This window comes from Aythya marila (genome assembly GCF_965140915.1).
Source record: "Aythya marila genome assembly, chromosome: 3".
In the NCBI taxonomy this organism is placed as follows: domain Eukaryota; kingdom Metazoa; phylum Chordata; class Aves; order Anseriformes; family Anatidae; genus Aythya; species Aythya marila.
In genome coordinates, this window is record NC_139044.1 from 80390237 (window position 1) to 80410832 (window position 20596).

Consider the following 20596-nt stretch of genomic DNA (forward strand, 5'->3'; position numbering starts at 1 on the left):
ATGTGAATTTAAAAATACTTACATTATGTCCCTAAGTACAAAAATGTGCAAGAAATACTTCACTCCTTCAGCTCATGCTGCATATACTCATTAAGCTCTGGTGTGACAGCTGAATAGCACTGAAATCTAATCAGAGAATTAACCTTACCCTCACTTTATGTAACAGTCACATGCTTTCTGTCAAAAATAAAATCTAGCCATATCAGAGTTCTAATTTCTTAGCTATCAAGTCTATAAGATCAGGGTTTATTATATTCTGGCTTGAAAGAGTGGTGAAGATGTCATATGCTAAATACAAGATAACTACTGCTGAATGGTTCTTACTATTATGACATTATTTCTGTAATACCAAACAAACAGAGAATAGAGATACTGTTCCTATCCCAAGGAGTCCATGCTTCTGGTGACCTCCTTTCTGGTCATCCTTTGCCTCCTTTCCACTCCTCTAACTGCTTTTTAAGTGCATATGGGGGACAAATGATACCCATTGCAGATAGCTGAGATACTGATACATACAAACTTATTTTCACTAGCAATCTTCAAATTCAAATCAAAGCAGATTATGATCAAAGGGACCCTGAAATCACCAGATTAGCTATGCTCCATAAGAAGAATAAAGTGGGATGTCTGGACAAGTTAAGAACAGGTCTGAGGAAAAATGCTTGCCTTTTAATCACATCTTTCAATTTCAATGAGCTCTGAAATTTACTAAAGATAGTTTTCTTGTTAAGGAAATTGACTGCTGAAAAAGTTCTTAGGATGAGCACCAAAATGTTACCAAGTGGTCATGAGCTTGTTATCTTTGCCACATTAGCCAGAGGAAACTGAAGTCTAAAAAGGTGAGGCACAGGTAGTAATCCCTGTTTTACACTGATTGAGGCAGAAAGCTTCCTGAAGATATATGGTCAAAGTCTCATTTCTGTTAATTTAAAACTGGACTGAACAAAGTATTAAGAAACACATTAGTCTATAGAAAGATTGCTTCTTTGGCTGAAGGGTAGGTTAGATCTCTTTTCCAACTTTGAGTTTTATGTGTCTATTATTCAGCAAACTTGCTATTTACTCAGAAGAATTATACAGGTTTTACTCACTGAAAAGCTGTCCTACTCTGCTTATGACTGCAGAGTAGGACAGATTTTCATTTAAACAAAAACTTTTGCTTTGCAGCTCTCTCTCTTCTTTTTATTTATTTATTTATTTATTTTCACCTTCCCAATGTGTACACACCAAGCACTTCAGCAAGGTCTGAAACTTGTAGGACCAGAGTTCTTGATTGTTGTTTCTAGAATTGTGTAAGAGCATTTGTATTCCTGCAAGCTCCCAGATGTTATCCCACAGTTACTTTTCACATGAATAGCTGGGTGATTTTATCATACCTATGACATTGCTTAACCCTAAGATTGTTGGTGAAAATGTAAAAAATACCATCATTGAAATTAATGAGGTGTCAAAGGTAAAAGTTACTGATGGCCTTGAGTAGTATTAAAAAGATTTTGTGTTTGTTCAACAGACTGTATATGACATTATTGAAAGGAAGAATAGAAACAACACAGTCATAGAGATAGAACAAAGATATTTTGTTATATGTGTTTTTAATGTATAAGTAGTAATGAAAACCTATTTATATTTTTGTTTGATCTCCTTCTTTGTCTTTACCCTTTCCCCATTATTTCCCCATTATTCTTAATGCATCTTTCTCCCCATGGCTTTGCCTTATCTCCTCCATGTTTGCTACATCTTAGCCAGAAGGTTATCAAATGGCTTTTGATGAACTTATTTCTGAGCAGTATATTTCAAGCAAGCTTAGACTACACAGTGTGGGCAGGATTTTCATAATGTTTTCATTCTCTGTTGACTTGGAGCCCATAGTTTTGTCCTGTGTGCATACTATATATAATATTTTCAGGATTAGATAAACTGTATACAACACTTTTGAAAAGGAAAGAATTATCTGGCCTTTCTTGGGAAAAAAAAATAATATATATATATATATAATATATATATAGGGAGAGAGAATATATTATTAATTATTAATATATAGAATAAATATATATAGAGAGAATTTCTAAGCACATGCCATAGCATGAACGTTTTGCAGCATACTTCTAACGAGCTTTATCTTTGTGTATAGGACAAACTGATTAATTGGTCAAGAAAGCAGGACTTTCTTCATGTTACAAGCTTTCTAATAAAAACATAATTACTAAATGCTAAGTTTAGAATATTTCATGTACGTTAAGTGCCTGCTTTCGACATAGAAGAGTTTGCAGATCTGGCTGTTTGGCTGGCAAACATGTGGTTATGGAAAGAGAAAATGCAGCCCTTTTCCAGGATTTATCCTGGATTCAGCTCTAAGCAATAGACCACTGAAAAATGGATATGTTGAATGACTCCTGCAACTAATACTGTGTACCTGTAGTTTGTGTCAATTGTGAATGTTGATTTTATCAGCCATATGTACAAACTAAGGTTAACATGTGTCCCGTACTTCCTTCCCTTTTCACTCCCTTAAGCATACAAGAGTTAAACTTTATTATTCCCTGAAATCAAGTGCATGTATTCATACAGAAGAAGAATTAAAAATCTTATGGTGTCCAAATTCTGTGTTCTGTTATTTATGTGCAGGTGTAGTAACTCATTTTATAAAGGATATAGTTCTAATATTTACAAATAAGAACAGTGCTTCCTGTAAATGTCTTTTTAGTCCTGCATCAGAGCAAAAGAGAGTATAAAGCTGGTTATCTCAGGTTCTCATGTGTGACAACTAAAGTAAGTAATATATTCCAACGTGCATTTTCAGGAACATGTTGAAGGAGAAAACTGTGATCGTTGCAAACCAGGTTTCTTCAATCTGCAGCAAAATAATCCCAAAGGCTGTGAGGAATGTTTCTGCTCTGGGAAAACAAGTGTCTGCACAGACTCTCACTTCACCTACAGAAGTGTAAGAAAAATCCTACCATATCAGTATATGCCATTGGTTTTGTGTTTTTGTATATTCTCACTGTCCATTGTTAACAAAGTGCATCTTACTATAAAATCATGTGTGTTTTTTTTTTGTTTGTTTGTTTGTTCTGTGCCCCATACATCTTTTCATTTATTGAAAAGAAAAGGCTTATAAATTATATTTGCTTAATTGTGAAAACATTCTGGAAGAAGTGTAGTTGAATAATGAAAATTACAAAAGAAGTTATAAATGTCACAAATGAAGCCATGTGCATAAACACAGTCCAGGCACATGCAAACATAATCACTACTTAGTTAAATGCAATATATAATAGAGCGACCACTTTTGCAGGTCATTATTAGATTTCTAGACTTGAAATAATTAAGAATTTTGAAGCATTAGATGTACAACAAACAGTTTACATAAAGAGAAGGGATGCCTTACTGGGGGCATTTTGAGTGAATTTCTTTTGCATACTGCATCCCTAGGAAAATATGTGGAAGTAAGAAGAACCTACTGTTCTTATTGGTACTGTAGAAAAATGTCTCTAGCATGCAAATATACTTATATTAGTTCTCAAAGCTTAGACACTGAATCTACTATAATGGATGTATGCTACATATTCATGTCTGTAGATCTAGTTTGGGAAATATGTTCCAGGTCTGGTAGCTCCTGGTCTCAGCAGTACTGTATGCTGGAAATCTGAGTAAAATCATGTGCCTGGTGTGCTCATTTACATGTTAGCATCTGGAAAAAATTCCAGCCCACAGCTGAGCTATTTTATTGTTCTGGTTGTATCCAGGCTCCGGAAACCATTCTTGTATGAACAGTATGCACCTCTCTGCTGATTCAAAAACTCAAGTTCTGGGGCTTTCAGCTTTGTTTTGACTTTCTAAAAAAAGTGTATATTTAAAATTGAAAGTTGTTAGGCTTTATAATAAATATATATATATATTATGAATTAAGTAGTCTATTACAATCAGAAAATGTGCATCCATTTGTCAGCTCATCTTCTATACTCTCTGTGACTGATATTATTTATTGTAAACTTGTACAATATTCAGAGGAATTATATCAGTTATGCAAAAGATTGTAAGATAGAATTTCCTCCTCTCTCTGTATGATGCAAAACTGTGAAAGCAAATACTTGCATACAATACATACTTCAGACAAACTGCTCAGGAGTTATAACTCCCAATTGCAAACAATAAGGTAGTTTTTTTATTGTTATTACCCTTATATTTCCTTGGCTTTTGAACTGCTATTAATCATATAAATCACAGTCAATTTTTTAAAAATGGAAGAATGAGAGGTTTTGACTATTGAAATGACTGATGTCTTGATTCTGACTGTAAAATGTGTTTTGTTTTGTTTTTTATTTTCTGTCATCATAGATAGAAGACATGAATGGTTGGTATCTAGCTGGCTTACCGGGTCTCATCAGAGTTACTCCCAAACAAAAGAATAGTGGCGGACGTCAGCAGCTCAGCATCAGCAATGTGGCTGCACGTAAAGTACTGCCACAGACATATTATTGGAGTGCACCCAGTTCTTATTTGGGCAACAAAGTAAGTGCAGATGGTGCTTGCCTAAATGTTAATTTGATTTACTGAGAGAGAAAAGAAGTAAGGCTTTGGAGGGAGGTGGAATTGATGGAAGATTAAGTTGGATAGCTATTTGACCAGCAGAAGTGCAAGTAGAAAGGAATGAGGCATGTGGAGCGTCCTTGTGAGGCAAAAAATGTATGCAGAGAAAATTATCTAAGTATCTTTGACCTTGAGCCTTTTTTTGGCTTCTGCTGTCACATATTAGAGTAGTCTGTACAGTTTGCAGCATTATTTTTTGAATGAATTAGCTGGTGTGCAGTTCAGCTTGTCCTGTTCTCTTCCCACCTTGTCCTCAGCTTTGAAAACCCATTCCCTCATCTGCTTTTCATAGATGCAAGTTGTGTATCAGATGTTGTGGGGGTGTGTTACAAAACTTTAATGTTTGGCAAGAAGCTTGTGTGGGGAGCTGTCTGCCCTAGTACTTGGAAAATGCTGTTGTGAGCTCTGTGCCAGTTCTAATGCATATAATTATCCAAATCTACATGTGTGGATGTGTGCACATACACACATATTCATGCCTTGCAGATTTAAGGCAAATATTTGCTTTCTAAAATCTTGGGTGCCTTTGTGGTCTGATGTCTGGGCTTTTCACCATTATGACCTCTCTCTCTGTCTGTCTGTCTGTCTGTCTGTCTCTCTCTCTCTCTCTCTCTCTCTCCCCCCCCCCCCCTCTCTCTCTGTCTCCCCCTCTCTCCCTCTCTCTCTCTCTTTTTTTTCTCTTTTTTTTTTTTTTTTTTTTTTTTTTTGCCGAAGTGTAAAACTGAGGACTGAATGAGTCCTAAACATTAAGACAAACAGCTTTCCATTTTCCATAATCCCAATTATGATAAAATGTTATCTGAAATGCTAACCCTAACACACGAGCGTATTTTCCACTGTAGTCTCTTAGAGCTAGTCAACTTCTTATTTATTTATTTTCTTCCTGCTGGCTGAAAATCAACATGACAGAAGGTAAGTGAGCATGTGGAAACTAAATAGCATTATTCCAAAGAATTGGGCATCCTGTTCATGGCTATAAATTGTTAAAAATAGTCGAGCTCATTTAGTTGGACAAGGGAGAGTTTTTTATACAGTTTTCCATACCTGGTGAACTTACCCTGTGATATGAATTGATACTTTTACATACAGAATTTCATCCTGCTTCTTTTCAGAGAGCAAAATAATAATAAGAATGTGCACAAATCATTTGAATGTGGAAGATATTTTTTCTGTGTAATTTGGAGGTCCTTTGTGGTTACTGTCAGACATCTCTGTATGAATGAAACAATTTGCCTTAATAACTGAGCTATATAAATTTTTGATACTACAGTAATACTGAAAGCACTCACAAATTACCACAGTACATCTTAACTGTCATGTTGCATCATGTAAATTATAGTCATAAAGACACGCTTAGCCCATATGATTTATGCTATGGGGATGGAATATTGCGAGTCCTTATTTGTAAACTCAATAAAATATTTCTCTGAACAGATGAAACCAAATAAAACCAAACATCTGAAACTGGATAAAAACACCCTTTCCTCAGACTGATTGCTAGCTGTGTGGTAGTATAATAATTGGTATCTCCGAGCAGGCAACTGTCGTTAGGAATTTTTTTTGTCTTAGGAAAAGTAGAGAATGATTTAGGAAATCATATATCAAGTTGTAAACTTCTATTGTAATACATAAGCCTTGTGTCACAGAAAACTGTTTTATTTTTATTGTTAAAATTACTATTCTTAAGTAGTATTCCCAAAATAGAATTGGGTTCCAAAAGGTAGTAACCATGCTGCATTTCCCAGTCTTTAAATATAGCTGAAAAACCTTATTTAAAGGATTTCTTTTAATATAAAATTGGCATGTTGTGCTTAAGCCTCCACAATGTTGATTGCCATATGTATGCTATCTGCTTGTTTTACATCCATCTCCAAATGCTTCTTTTGGATTAAAAAAAAAAAAAAAAAAAAAAAAGTGTTATAAGTGGGATGCTCCTTAGTGTGCAACCTTCAGCTTTCTTTTTTTTGTGTTTCTAAATCTGGATGACATTAGACTATGTGATACTGGTCTTTGACTGTGTCTCTAAGGAGAGATTATAAATAACAGGAGGCTATAGATGATACAATATTCTTGTTTATGTCAAAGGAAGAATAATCAAATTATTCAAATTATTTTAACATCGCTGTATCCTTTCACTCTTCTAAACATCCATGCCACTAAAAAAGCTTGAACTTTTTTGGACAAATATAGATCAAATACAGGTACTTCTTTTCTCTTCCTTTTTTTTTTTAAAAAAAAAAAAATAAATAAAAGCCAGCTATTTTACATCTGACCATATAATATCTGTTTGAACCGAAAACTTGAAGTCTGTTTCTGTTTTTGATGCCGAATGCAGTTTGAGAGTAATTTGGAGGAATTTTATTTCTAGCAATTGGAGAATAATTTGGGAGAACAGATTTAAAATGATTAGTATCAAAGTTTTAGTAGGTATCAAAAAATAGTTTATCTTCTTACCTGCCTATCTTATGATACCCTACTGAACTAAGGATTAGAGCAATCAGAACTTATGGTCCATTCAAGCTTCTAGTTACTGAAAAATTCTATCATCTCTAACTGAATTGTTAGGTATTTGAAAACATGAATTGTTTCTGTAAGCAGTTTCTTAATTTATTTTGACAACCAACCTGTAAGTGTGTATTAAATTTGTCTCCATGCTAAAATATTTCTATAAATTGGTCTGAAAGCATTAGAAGTTAGAGTCTGATGCTGTATGATCAGAGCACTGAGAGTATAAAATTAATGAAAAATTAGGTACTAAAGTCAGCAGGGTGATTTGAAGCATCTATTTCTTTAAAGTCAATATTGAAGGTCTAGGCATCCATGATGTTTTGAAGTCTTGCAGTATGTATATGCTCTGCCTCATTTCCTTTGGTATCTCTGCAAAAATAATTTGATAACTTCTATGCTGAGAAGCCACCTACAAGTAGCCATCATAAGCACAATATGGAACATATCTAAACATATAACCCCCTTTGCTGTCCCCTGCCCCCCAAAACATGAGGGGTATCTGAGACCACTTGAGATTCTGTAAGGAGGTATCCATCCTTGATTAGAGAAAGTCTTTCCGCTTTGTTTTCTGTCTGCTGCTGCAAATATGTTACTTTCTTATCTAAGGCCCAACTTTAACTATGAAGGTGAAGAATATACCCTGCCACTTTAAGGTGGTTAGGGCAGTGCTCTTAGGCAGCATGTAGAGGTTAGTTCAGCCTTTAGGCAGAAGACGTCCTAGAATCCAGGTCTCTGAACATTAAATTTAAACACCCAGTAGCCATACAGGAAGGACATAGATAACTCATACTCTAACATCTCTGTCTACGTTTTGAGCAGCTGCTGCCAATACTCAGATTGCAAACAACATGAGAGAAGCTCTAAAACATCCCTGCTTCAAAACACCATTTGCTTACTAACAGGTCCTGCTAAGATTGAGCAGTTTCTTTCATCAAATATAATATTGCAGTAGTCATTTGGACTAATTGTACAGTATGATCCCATTCAGTGTGAGTAAAGTTAACTTAATTTGGTCCTTCATGAAATCCCAGTATACTGAAAGTCAAAAAAAAGAAAAAAGAAGATTAAATCTTGAAAGTCTGTTAACATGGAAAAATTCTAAACCATTGTGCTTGTCAAGTCCATATTCTTTTAAGCAGACATATGGTGAATATATTGTTCCTTCTCTGACCTCTAGTGAAAACCCAGACAGCAACTGAAAGTTTTGTGTAGTCTGAGCATGCAGAACAGTAAGGGGATTTGTTCCACTTAACCCTGCCACTTCATTTATTTTGCCTGTTTTTGTTGTTGTTGTTGTTTCTTTCATAATTAGCTGTGAAAACTGTTTGCTGGTTTACAAAAGTCAATGTTTCTTTGATTCCAGAAATGAAGACACTGTAATAAGCCTGTAGCCAATATGTACAAATTTAAAAAATCTATCAGCCTTTAAAAAGTACTTTGCTGTGGAAAGCTAAAGACTAGAATGGAGGAGCAGCATTTTCTTTGTAACATATTATCTATTGCAGACTGCTCAGAATACCTCATAGGATTAAATATTGAATTATAGAATAATCATAAACCAGGTCCTTGTGGCTTTTATGTTTATTTCCTTCCATTTGTTTTCATTTCTTAGGCAATTCTGGTGCAAAAAGCAGAATAATGCAAAGAAAATTGCAGTCTACAGCTCCCGGGGGGGGAGGAAGAGTTGAAACCCAAAACATAAAGAAGCATAAATAATACAATAATCAGCTGGAACAGAAATGCCAGGATCAATTGTCCTAAATTATTAATGTATCTAAACCAAGAAAGCTTCATCTAGTATTGTCACGGTTTTAGATATCAAGACTTTGTAGTTCATAGGACGTGATTGAGTTAGGTAGATCCCCAAATCTTTTTCTTGCTCCTACTGCCTGCTTCAAAAAGGTGAAAAATCTAACTTAACACCTTTCAGTATAAGTGGATAAGATGCAAAATAAGTTTTTGGTGGAAGCTACATTTTTCTACCATCATGTTGTTTTTAAATTCATTGGCCTCTCAGGAAAAACATGACTGACATAGCCTACATAATTTCAACAGACAGCTGTATCTTAAGCTGAGCCAGCACTAATTTTATTATTTTATTTTTTATTTTTATTTTTTAATTATTTTTGGAGTATATATCTGTACGACTTTTATTGTCAGGAAATTGAGGTAATGAAATTTATGTTGTCTGTTGTGTTCTCCCATTGTGTGTGCCTTTAAAAGATATTTATTTCTTTCACATGTTTACAAGGAGAATTTAAACACTCAGGTAGAAGATTTGGTTAGCTAGAGTAGATGGGTTGCCCAAGCCTGAGTCTGTCATTTTGTAACATAATGTCAGTGTTTGAAGGAGCTGCTGATTGTCTGAGGGATTTTCCCACAGTAACAGAAGTCCAGCACCTTGTGATGAAGTTGTCTAATTTATACCCTCTGCAAAGAAATGAGTTTCAGCCCCAGATTTGACTTTGTAACAACATCTAATCTGGGGAAAGTAAGGAGGGGATGGAGTAGGGAATGTGACTGTGTTTTGAATGACTTATAAAAAACAATTTAATGCAGTCATTTATTGATTCTTAACGTCTTGTAAGTTTGAGCAAAGTGAAAGTTATGTTATTTGCACATTATCCATATGTGTGCTAAAATACGAGTAGATATCAGCAGCACATAATATTCCAAAAATCTCTGTTTGGTGTAACATCACTGAAGTTATTCACAGTTGCTGCAGATCCTCAGACTTTTTAAATTTGTGTCCACAGCCAACACATGGCAAAAAATTAAGATGATTCATTTGAACCTAAAGAAAAATAGTTCTTGTAAAAACAGCTAAATTAGTATCTTTTGGCGTTCACATTTGAATGCATCTTTCTGGGAAAAAAAAAAAAAAAAAAAAAAAAAAAAAAGCAGCTTATTTAGTTTATTGATTTATTTTATTTTTCTAACAAGTAAATCATAACCTAATATAAATAATGTATTTTATTTTACATCACAATCTAAATTGCCTTGACTGAAACTAAGTCACCATGGTAATTAGATCAGATTCGGGCAATGGTATGAAGCGATCTTCAACTTACTCCAAGTGTGCTGCTTACTTTATTAGCACTTACTTCACTGTAGCTTCTGAAAAGTGAGATAAAAGCCAAATTCAGATACTGAAGGATGAGACAGACATAATCAGAATACAACTGAAGAGCAAAACATTTTAAAGGTCTCAACCACAAATGACTGATTCTTCCTTTACGTTTACTTAATTTGTACTAAGCAGTTTAGTTTAGATTCTTCGTCTGTGCTGAAATATTCTCCCAGCATGGCAACAAGAAATGAGATAATGGTACATCTATACATTCTCTCATAGATAGCCAGAATTTGTCTGATTCCCAAGTTAAACACTATCAGGATTATCCTAATTGGCGTTCAGCTACCCATGACACACCAAAAATAACACCAACCCACCAAGACATAAGTAATTTTTGCAAACCTTGTTTCTCCTTAATTCTTTCTAATGGTGTTTGGATAGCCCCTTGGGACAGTTCAAATACAGCTATTGTGATTGCAATAAAAACTAAGGATGCCTAGTAGACTATTAGAGCCTCTTTGTACCTTTGAAGTGAGTTGGAACAGAACTCTGGAACTCTGAATCTGTCTAGCTGAGTCCATTGACTGCAGTATTTCAGGTATCCCATGATACATTTAATTTCTTTGTACTAAAATCATCTTATATAGAGAAAAGAGAAAATTTATTGTTGGTGAAATTATTTCATAAATCTCTTTGCATTACCTGCTTGCCCAAGTCTGCCTTGAAGGCAAGGGTTTTAATCAATAGTGGCAGTTGAAAAATGGAGAAACAAGCAAGGAATAAAACAGTTTCACAAAAGAAGGGATGTAAACAGTTGAGAAAGAATACTGAGGGGCATTAGGAAATAGAGAAGACAGTAAATTGCTTGCTAGATTGAAAAGTCTTACTCTTCTTATCTCTGATCCCAAATACTAAAATACTGATGGATCTAACAAAGCAGAAGAAAAAGTCGGTGACTTCAAAAGAACTAATGTGTGATGATTTGTAGTGAGTGCTAATCAACACACAACAAAACATGGTGACAATGGTTCAACATGCTTTTCCTAAGCTAGAGGCAGCTAAATTGAATAGTGGTTACTGACGACTACAAAGGACAACTGAATTTTATAGAAGGGGAGGATATACAGTGTTTTTTTTTTCTTCAGATGTTTTTCTGATGTTTTTCAAATAAGGTTTTGCTTTGTAAAAAGATACTTGAAGTTATTTGCTGACCACAGTAGTTTAATGCAGTTTTGCTCAACTCAACTGGTTATATTAATCAGAATTTATAGTCCAGAAATCCAGCTGATACTGAGTTGCGCAGGAGTGGGATGAAAGGATCTAAGTCCATCACCAAAAGGCTATACATAAGAGCTACTGAAAGGTCATTCTCTGCGTATAAGAATGACAAACAGGGTAAAAATTAAAACTTGAAATAGAATGTGATTGAAATTGTTGAATTTACCAATCATTAGTAAAACTTCATGATACTGCTGAGCTTTATTTTTGTAATTTTGTGGTGTTCTACTTTTTTCCACATTTACAAAGCAGGAGATAGAAGGGCAAAAGTACTGAGATTTTCTGCTGGTACTTGAGAGAAACAAACATTTATATAAACTATTCATATTACTTTCAGTCTGTGCTATATTGTTTATAAAGTCTGTCATGCTCAGTAGTCTTGCATTGGACAATCTCAGAATCTTCTTCACATATAGAATCTCCAAAAGATAGATAAGTTCCATTATTTCTATTTTACATTAATTAGCACTGCTTTATTTCATATATTTTCAAGCCAATAAGTTTTGGTGCCTATATTTGATTGATTAATTTTGCCTTGTGTCATTTAGGACTCTTAAGACCAATCCAGTGGCCATAGGTGCTCAAATCCAAGAGCCTACTCACCCGTGTATGGATGCAATTAAGACATGAATTTATGTGACACTTATATTTATCTTACTGTATGTAGCATGATGTGATATTTTAATCAGTTTATGGATCTGATAGATCTAATTCAACTAAATAAATTTGTTAAAGGCATTTTACATCCATTACCATTAGCAAAAAAAGTTGTATACTTGTAGAACAAAATATTGTTCTATTGTATCTTTTCAAACTTGATTGAGAGTAATTAAAGGCAAGAGTCACTTGTTTTTAAAACACAAAACACCATTACTAATCCAGGATGTAGAAGAAAGGAGAGTGGTTTATCAGCAGTTGAAAAGGGTACAAATTCAATTAAGATGTCCTTATAAAATGCAAAGTGAAACTGACATCAAAGTGTATAACAAAAAGCTGCTTTTCCTTTTATTCTGCATGTGTTTATAGGAAGAAATAACCAGTTCCTCAACTAGTTATAATAAAAAAATGAGTAATTTTGTAAATTCTGTATATTTTGACTTCATAAATTCATAAATGATTGGTGAATGGTAGGCCCAGTATGCTGCAAGTCTCTTATAAAGTCTAATTTTCAGAGGGTGATACTCCATACTCACCAAATTTCCAGTTAGTCAACTAAAAGTTAATTATCAAAATCCTAATTTTTGTATGTTTGAGCTTAATACTAAAACAACAGAGAAGGGCAGACTATTCTACTCTTCAGATAGCTTGTTATTAACATCTGATTTTTACACCTGTACCGGGTCTGTCTGGGTTGGAGTTGTCTTTCTTCATAGCAACCTGTATGCTGTTGTGCTTTGCATTTGTGCCTAAAGCAATGCTGATCAAACAGTCTTTTGGCTCTTGCTGACTAGAGCTTGCACAGCATCAAGGCTTTCTCTCCAATCTCCAAAACAGTAGGCTGGGGGGGAGAAAGAGATTGACAGAAGACACAGCCAAGGCAGCTGACCCAAAATGGCCAAAGAGTTATTCCCTAACCATATCATGTTGTGCACAGCAGTGAAGCATTAGGAAGAGGAGGAAGGAGTCATGATTTTGACTTTGGCGTTTGTCTTCGCTAATAACTATTACATGTGCTGTGGCCCTGCTTTCCAGGAATCTGCCTGGCAAAGGGGAGTAGTGAATAAATCCTTTTTTTTTTTTTTTTTTTTTGCTTTGCTTTCATATGCAGCTTTTGCTTTTCTTGTTAAACTGTATTTGTCTTGATCCATGAGTCCTTTCACCTTCCATTTTCTCCCCATAACAGGAGAAAAGGGAGTGAGCAAGAGGTAAGGTGAATGTTTGGCTATTGTCCAGGCTAACCACCACACCACTATTGAACTGACGGTAGAAATAGAACCTGAAAACATTCAACAAAAGAAGATTTCAATATGGTTGCAACATGCTTACAAAAATTGAAAAATCAAATGGGAACCAGAACTGACAAGAACATAGCACAATAATGATCATTATCGTTTTAGTTTTGACTTTATTTTTTTTTTTTTTTGTAGATTCATTATTCTAAATATATTAATATTATGAGTTACTCTTGGTTTGATCTAGTATCTGAACAGAGTATGAAGCATACTTTATACCATGTAGGTCCTGGGTCTTATGTACACGATTCCATCTTTCTCATCTATCCTACCATTACCTGACTGCTAAAGATTCCTGAATGGAACCATACTGCATCATTAAATCTCTAGAAGGCAAAAGGAGCTCCATTCCTTTACACTCCTATTAGGTTTATATACTGTAAACTGATCTTTAGCAGAAGAGAATGATGAGGACAAAGATTTTATTTTCCAAAACCAGACTCTAGCTAACAATAAATTTATTTTGAAAACAAACCTCAGTGGAAATTCACTAAGTGAATTCACTAAGAAGAGAGGGTTACCTTAGCTACAGAATGAATTTGCCTTTGTCTTCGTGGACTCAAGAGACAAAAGGGTTAAGATCAGGTATTTGGCATATTGAAGGGATAATCATGTGCTAGAACCCCAATCTGAACTGTGATGAATTATTAAACAAGTGGTTTGTTGGGTGATTGAATATTACCTGCAAAGCACCACTCATCTCCTTGAGGCACATCCACAGCTAACTGAATTGAGCCAATTAGACTGACTGTCTCTTCAATGAGTTGTGACCTATCAATGGTAATAGCTTATTACGATGATAAATGAACCCATCTCTCAAACTGAAGCCTGAGTACACACTTCAGCAGTTTCCCTGAATCACAGGGCCATTACCTCTCAACTTCAGATTGACAGGAGCGTCAGCAACGAGAGCAGATAGCATGCATGAGTAGACACAGATGATTGTTTTACCCAAATGAATAGATTTACAGTTATTTTTTGGTGAAGTTGCTTTGTTTGTTTGTTTGTTTTAATGGACCTGCCTGAACATTCCTTATTTTGCTAGAAGCACTTTAAATTTCTCACAATATGTGCAGTACCTCTCCTGTCTCCTGAGATGGCTGGATGAATTTCTGATTGGTATCTACATGCCGTTTCAGTCTCAGAGGCACTCTGTATTGTAATACAGATGAATACTTTTTTTCTAATTGAAGTGTTTGTTTTATTTATTTAGCCCTCTCAGTCCTATCAATTTATTTTCCAGAAGTAATTTTCTCAGAATAATAAGCAAGGTAGAGGAACTGTAACGCTATCAATACTTTTCATTAATTTATTATAAGGTTTTGAAACCTTTAAGTATCAAGTATCATAAAATATTTAGAACACTTATGGACCATTTTTTTGTTTGGTTTAACTCTTTTTGGGAACAGGATTTTTTTTCCACAATGAAGACAGTTGTTTTAACATCTTTTCCTGTATCAGTTTTCCTTTATTTATTTAATTTTTATTTTTTTTTTAATATTTAAGGACTTCTGTGTATTTTATTAATTAAAAATAACAGTGCCAGTCATACATACCTTCAGTTTAACATCCTGAAATGAGATTTTGTTATAACTCTTTTTTAAAAAAAAAATTAAATCTCCAAAAATAAATTCTGTTATAGATTCATATACTCTATTTCAGTTATCCACAGGATAGCTATACTCTGCTCTGAAACTGTGGCCTGGAGTGAGTTCTCCCCTGAATGAAGGCTTTAAGCTTAAGTTATCCCGTAAGCACAGCAATCCTATCCATATGCACGCCTCCCTACTGTATGACATACTGTATAACTTACATCAGAAAGTTTCCTGTAGTGTCCTGAAAAGCTATGTCTTATTGCAGTGCATATTTAAATGCACATCTAATATGGCAAAACTTCAGTTTCTTCTAAGTTTGCTTTGCCATGAATTGGGAAGCAAGTTTGCAGCAACATTAATGCATATTAATACTGTGAATAGTTTGCATTAGTATTCTATCTTCCATGCTCCAGAAAGCCATACTATCATATTGAATTTACATTGTTTTGTTTTGTTTTGTGGTGTTTGTTTGTTTGTTTGTTTGTTTTTCAGATTGGATTTTCAAAGTAAAAGTGTTCAAAGTTATATTATAGAGGAACTTGTTATTCTCGCATGTTTTAAATAAAATTAAACAGTACGGAGCTATACATATATTTTAAATGTTCACCAAGTTAAAAAAAAAAAAAAAAAAAAAAAAAAAGAAAAGAAAAAGATGTAAAGTAAGAGAAGTAAAATGAAGAACAAAATGAGTAGATCATTATCCTATTGTCAATAGCTATGGAAATAAGATTTCCTAACTTAATAAACCTAGGTGGTCTAAACCAATAAAACTGGTGGACTGAAACTGCTTTTTGAAATGTACAAAGTACATTTGTAACAACATATGACTTTACAGCTAATCAAATAAATAGTTATGTTGTTTGGTCAGCTGTGTCTTATTATTTACATTTTTGAGCTAATTCTGTTTAGTCTACAGTGATGAAAAGTCATTTTGAGAAAGAACTTTCCACAGTTTTATTGCTGAAGTTCATGTGATATCATGTGCAATCCAGTAAATGATTCCTCTCTTTCATAGATGACATGTTTGTACCGTTCAGGTCAAAAAACTATACAGTTCTGGACAAAAATCCAGTTTTGTCATTTTCCTGTGTCTTTTTTTTAATGTCAAATATATAATACGTATATATATATTTGAATACAAAGAGCTTTGTATATTTGTTTGCTCTATCTGACAAAAATATAAATGTATGACATAAAGCATGCAAGAGAATAAAACTAGCCACATGAGATTAAAAACACTTAAAAACTTTCTGATACAAGGCCAATCAAGTCAAACTTCAGCAATCTTCAAACTTTTATATTAAAGCTAGCTGAGAATCCCTCATCACAAAACTCAACTTGGATTTTTTCTACCAAACATTTTCAAATTTTCTATTAGAAAAACTGAAGTGAGATACTTTGTTTCATATTTTGGCCAACGACATTGCCAAATCAAACCTGAGCCTGTCTGGCATTAATGGAGATTTTCTGAGCTTCTGCATTGTGCCTTTGAGGATTTGTCACTCATATTTCTTCTCTTTCTTTGTTACTGAAGACAGACTAGTGGTAGTAGAAAAGTTTTAACATTTGGTAACAAATACAGCAACTCAAAATCTCTTATTCCAACTATGAATATGATCAAGTAGATGACCCTATCAGTAAATTATCACCATGCCTAGAACTTCATGAAACAAAACATCTCTCTGCCTGCAAAATTCAATGAGATAAATAGTAGATGAAAGATCTGAGTCAAAAGAGCTCTCCAAGACCATCCCTCAATTCCAAATTAAATAACACTACATCCACCGTTTAGAAGCAGCCTCATCAAACTTATCACATTTATTAAAAATTTTTCACATTTATTAAAATGTGATAAAACATACTTGCTAATACAAATCACAGAGCTGCAAATGCAATGGTTTTATGAAAGTTGTAGACAAAAATAAAAGACTTAAATAATTTAAGAAAAACATTTCCAAATTTTCAATGCAAGCTTTTGTTAAAAATATTCCAAAAAAAATCTGATGAAGTTTACATACTTTATCTAAATTAATGAAATCAGCAGTATTCCCCTAAAGTTATATTTGTTTATTAATATTTTGACGGGTTCTTGTATACCTTAAGACTATTGTTTGTGAAAAACTTAACCTTAACTACTTTTCCCATAAGTCATTATTTAGCTTCTTTGTCTACCTTCTTTTCAATACTATGAACTGTTTTCTATATTTGATTTTGAGAAATAAGATTATTCTGGTCTGTAGAAGTGTTGTATAGCATAGTAACTTTGTTCTGATCACATATTTTGTATTTCAAAACATTTTGCTTCCCTCTCTCAAGATTTTTACATCACAGTCCTTTCAAGCTGTCTTTCAGTATTTTAGGTGGCTAAATGCTGCAGGTTCCATTTAGAAAATGTTTTTTTCTACAGATATATGAAATGTGCTACCACAAGTGAATCTCATTGTTCCACAGGTGCATCTAAAAGTAAAAATTTCTAGAACATGTATGAAAACTACTTTTCTACTTTCTTCCAAAGACTCCTAATGCTTTTAACAAAGGAAAACTTATTTAAATTGTTGTGTAGATTTCCTGTATGTATTTTGCATATTTCATTTTTATGTCCATTTAAACAGATTTTTGCATAAAAAATATGCATAACAAACATATAACTATGTTCTGTTGTTTTTCTTATGCTTAAAAGAGAGGATTTTGATTTGACCTGATATATAGTCCTTCCGACACTTTTATTGAATAAGGACAGTTTCATATTCAAATGCCAAAATCTTTAGAGATCTGAAAAGCCATCCATCAGTTTCTCTATTTTGTACCAGAGGTTGTTTTGTGATACTCAGGAGTATAGAGAAGATCCAGTAGAAATAAGTGTATAGTGACTAAAGTCAATCATGTCTTTGAAAATGGTTCCGGAGTATCTTGCCTGGTAGAAGTGGGCTGTTTTCTAGTTTGCTCAGGTTTCATAATCACTGAAGCATCGATGTTACTGCTGCAGCATTTCATAAAGCACTGAAAGCACTAGTTATTTACCAAAATATGTTTACTTTGCCTGAAGAATATGGTGAATTTAAGCTTCTACTACAAAGCAGGATTTATTGTGCTCTAGGAAGGTAGTGACTGCCACTTTAAAGTAAGTGGATGCTAATTAATGCTTGAATACAGCAGATATTATATGGATAATGTGGATACAAATCCACATTGTTAATGAAAAAAGATCCATCATAATGAGTATTACTGTCTATGCTGAATTATGATAAAATTCTTATGGAAGGATAAATGACATCCATTGTAAAACCTAATAGATATCATTATGGTCAGTGTTAAAACAATGAATACCAAATGAATGAGTAATAAGAAGGATATTAAAGCTAAATTTTATTCACTAGGTGCATTGGTAAAAATATGTAGTCTTTATCACAGATTTATCTGCACATCTTGTAGGTATACAAGTTCACTCTGTGTGCACTTTAGGCAGTCTGGGACCAACAGGAAAATTTGAATGCTGCAGTGTAAAGTTATTAACTGTTGCACTAGAAGGGCATTCATATGGTTTTATGTAAAATACTGGAAGTTCAAAGAAAGTAGTCTGAATACTGCCCCAAAGGCCATAAATCTTGTCTTCTTTTCTTTTGTATACAAAGCAACTTAAATAGAAATTCCAGCAATATGAGAGTGGCAATTAAGCAACCATTACATTGTTAGTGTGCTTTAGTATCCTGAGTGTGTGAACGGAAGCATGAATACCCAGAGACTTTAGCTGCCCAGAGAAGTACATCAGCTTGGGACGGCATTCAACATCTTATTAAGAGTGGAGATAAAAGCACTCAGTAAGCTGTTTCCAGCTATGATTAAATGAGTGAGTTCAGTGAGCTCCTCAAAGTTCTCAAGATTCTTACAGGTGTCCATAGGGCTAATTTGCCATTTTAAGCTTTCCAAAGGCTTGTAATAGGTTCTCTTTATTAATTAATTAATTTATTTATTCCTCGTTAGCTTTTGTGCCAAATCTCCACAGAAAAATTCACGTAGCTACATGCTTTAGAGACAATTATGTAGTTAATGACCAGCCTAAAAATATCTCATGTTCCCACTGAGTTGTTTTTCGGGAGAAGACAGGTAAAGAGTGGATTTTATGACAGAATTGTATCTAGGAAGAGTGTGGATGCATGCTTGCATATCACCTACTTATGATTTGGACTGCTAGGAAGGATATGAAGTGATTAATTCTGTTAGAGAGTATAGGTAATTTTTATGGGGGATTTTTTTGTGTAACTGAAACAAAAATTTTCCCTTTTTATCTCAATCTCTTTGGTATACCAACATATATTAGGGTACTCTCTTATAGATCTTTGGTCTGGATCTATATTAGGTCATCTGTTCTTTGGATCTGCATCAGGTATTCTGCAATGGCTCTGGGGAAGAACTTTCTTTCACCTGCAGTACTGAGAGCTTTGCATATGAAGCAGGAGCACAAAGTCTAAAAAAGCAGTAAACTGCAAACAAGATTCACACTGCAGATCTGAGAAGAGAAATTTGTCCTGAGAGGGAGATCGTAGATTCAGGTATAAAGCTACTCTTGCCAAGTAGTTTTATTTTGTTCTTCAGGGAAAACAGAGAGAGATGTGGTAATATATTACCTTCTGAGTGTGTTTCTATTATTATGATCAGAAAGCACTGCAGGAAGGGTTTATACTTCCAGTTCTTGGCATAGAATAATAAACCTGTAGTATCTTCCTGAGGAAAAGACAAAGTTTGAGAAGATAATAGTATCTAGACTGTATCAGAAGAAAGTCCATCCACCCAGTAGGCTGTTTAATCACAGTGGTCAACAGGAAATGCCAAGGAGTATATAATAAGGAGCAGGCAAGGACTTGGTGACAATTGATCACATACTTTCCTAACCTCAATTTGTAGCCTGGGTACCTCTGAATTGATGGTGGTGGTTTTATATTTAAAGGTCTTCAGCCACCCTTACCACACATTCAAACCATTATCACACGAAGATCTAGCAATGAACGAGGGACTTGTCTGGGGCAAAGTCTGGTTCCACAGCATCTCTCTGTGGGCTGCCCTCTACCACTGTTGTTCGATTTTGAATTGTCCCTGAAAAATGTTTCATATGGGAAAATCCAGGAGAACAAAATGTTTTCTCTCTAGCCTCAGTAACACTATTAAATGTATTTATTTATTTATTTATTTTTTACACATAGTGACAACATAGTTTTTTTATAATAGGTTTTAGTGCTGCTTTACTCTGTCCATCTACACAGGCAAGGCAGGTAAATTGTCTGGAGGCAAAATCACCTGTAAAGAAAAAAAGAAATGCAATTATTTTCCATGGCTTCAAAGCACAAACTATTGTATTTGCTTCTCATCTTTTTTTTTTTTTTTTTTTTCCTTTCTTTTTTTAATTATACAATAGGAAAATGCTTTTAAATGTTTCTTTTGGGAGGGATGACTTTATAATCAATCCTCTGCTAATTAGTTAAAACAGTTATGTTAGTAATGATTAGAATCTGTATGTCATAGGAGTTAACGTGTTTTGTGATTTTGCTGCTGTAAAGACTCAAAGAAATCTTAAACCTCCCTGATTCAGGTTAGTATCAAAATAA

At 34.2% G+C, this 20596-nt stretch overlaps 1 protein-coding gene across 12 annotated transcripts in view; it reads left to right on the plus strand.

The window, feature by feature from the left end:
* The window catches only part of LAMA2 (laminin subunit alpha 2), a 375103-nt gene that overhangs the window by 155018 nt on the left and 199489 nt on the right, over nucleotides 1-20596 (plus strand). For all 12 annotated transcript variants that reach the window (XM_082757554.1, XM_082757553.1, XM_082757545.1 and 9 more), the window contains 2 exons: nucleotides 2801-2941; nucleotides 4339-4512. In XM_082757554.1, the coding sequence (XP_082613680.1) occupies nucleotides 2801-2941; nucleotides 4339-4512 (315 nt within the window). The remainder of the gene's footprint in view (nucleotides 1-2800; nucleotides 2942-4338; nucleotides 4513-20596) is intronic.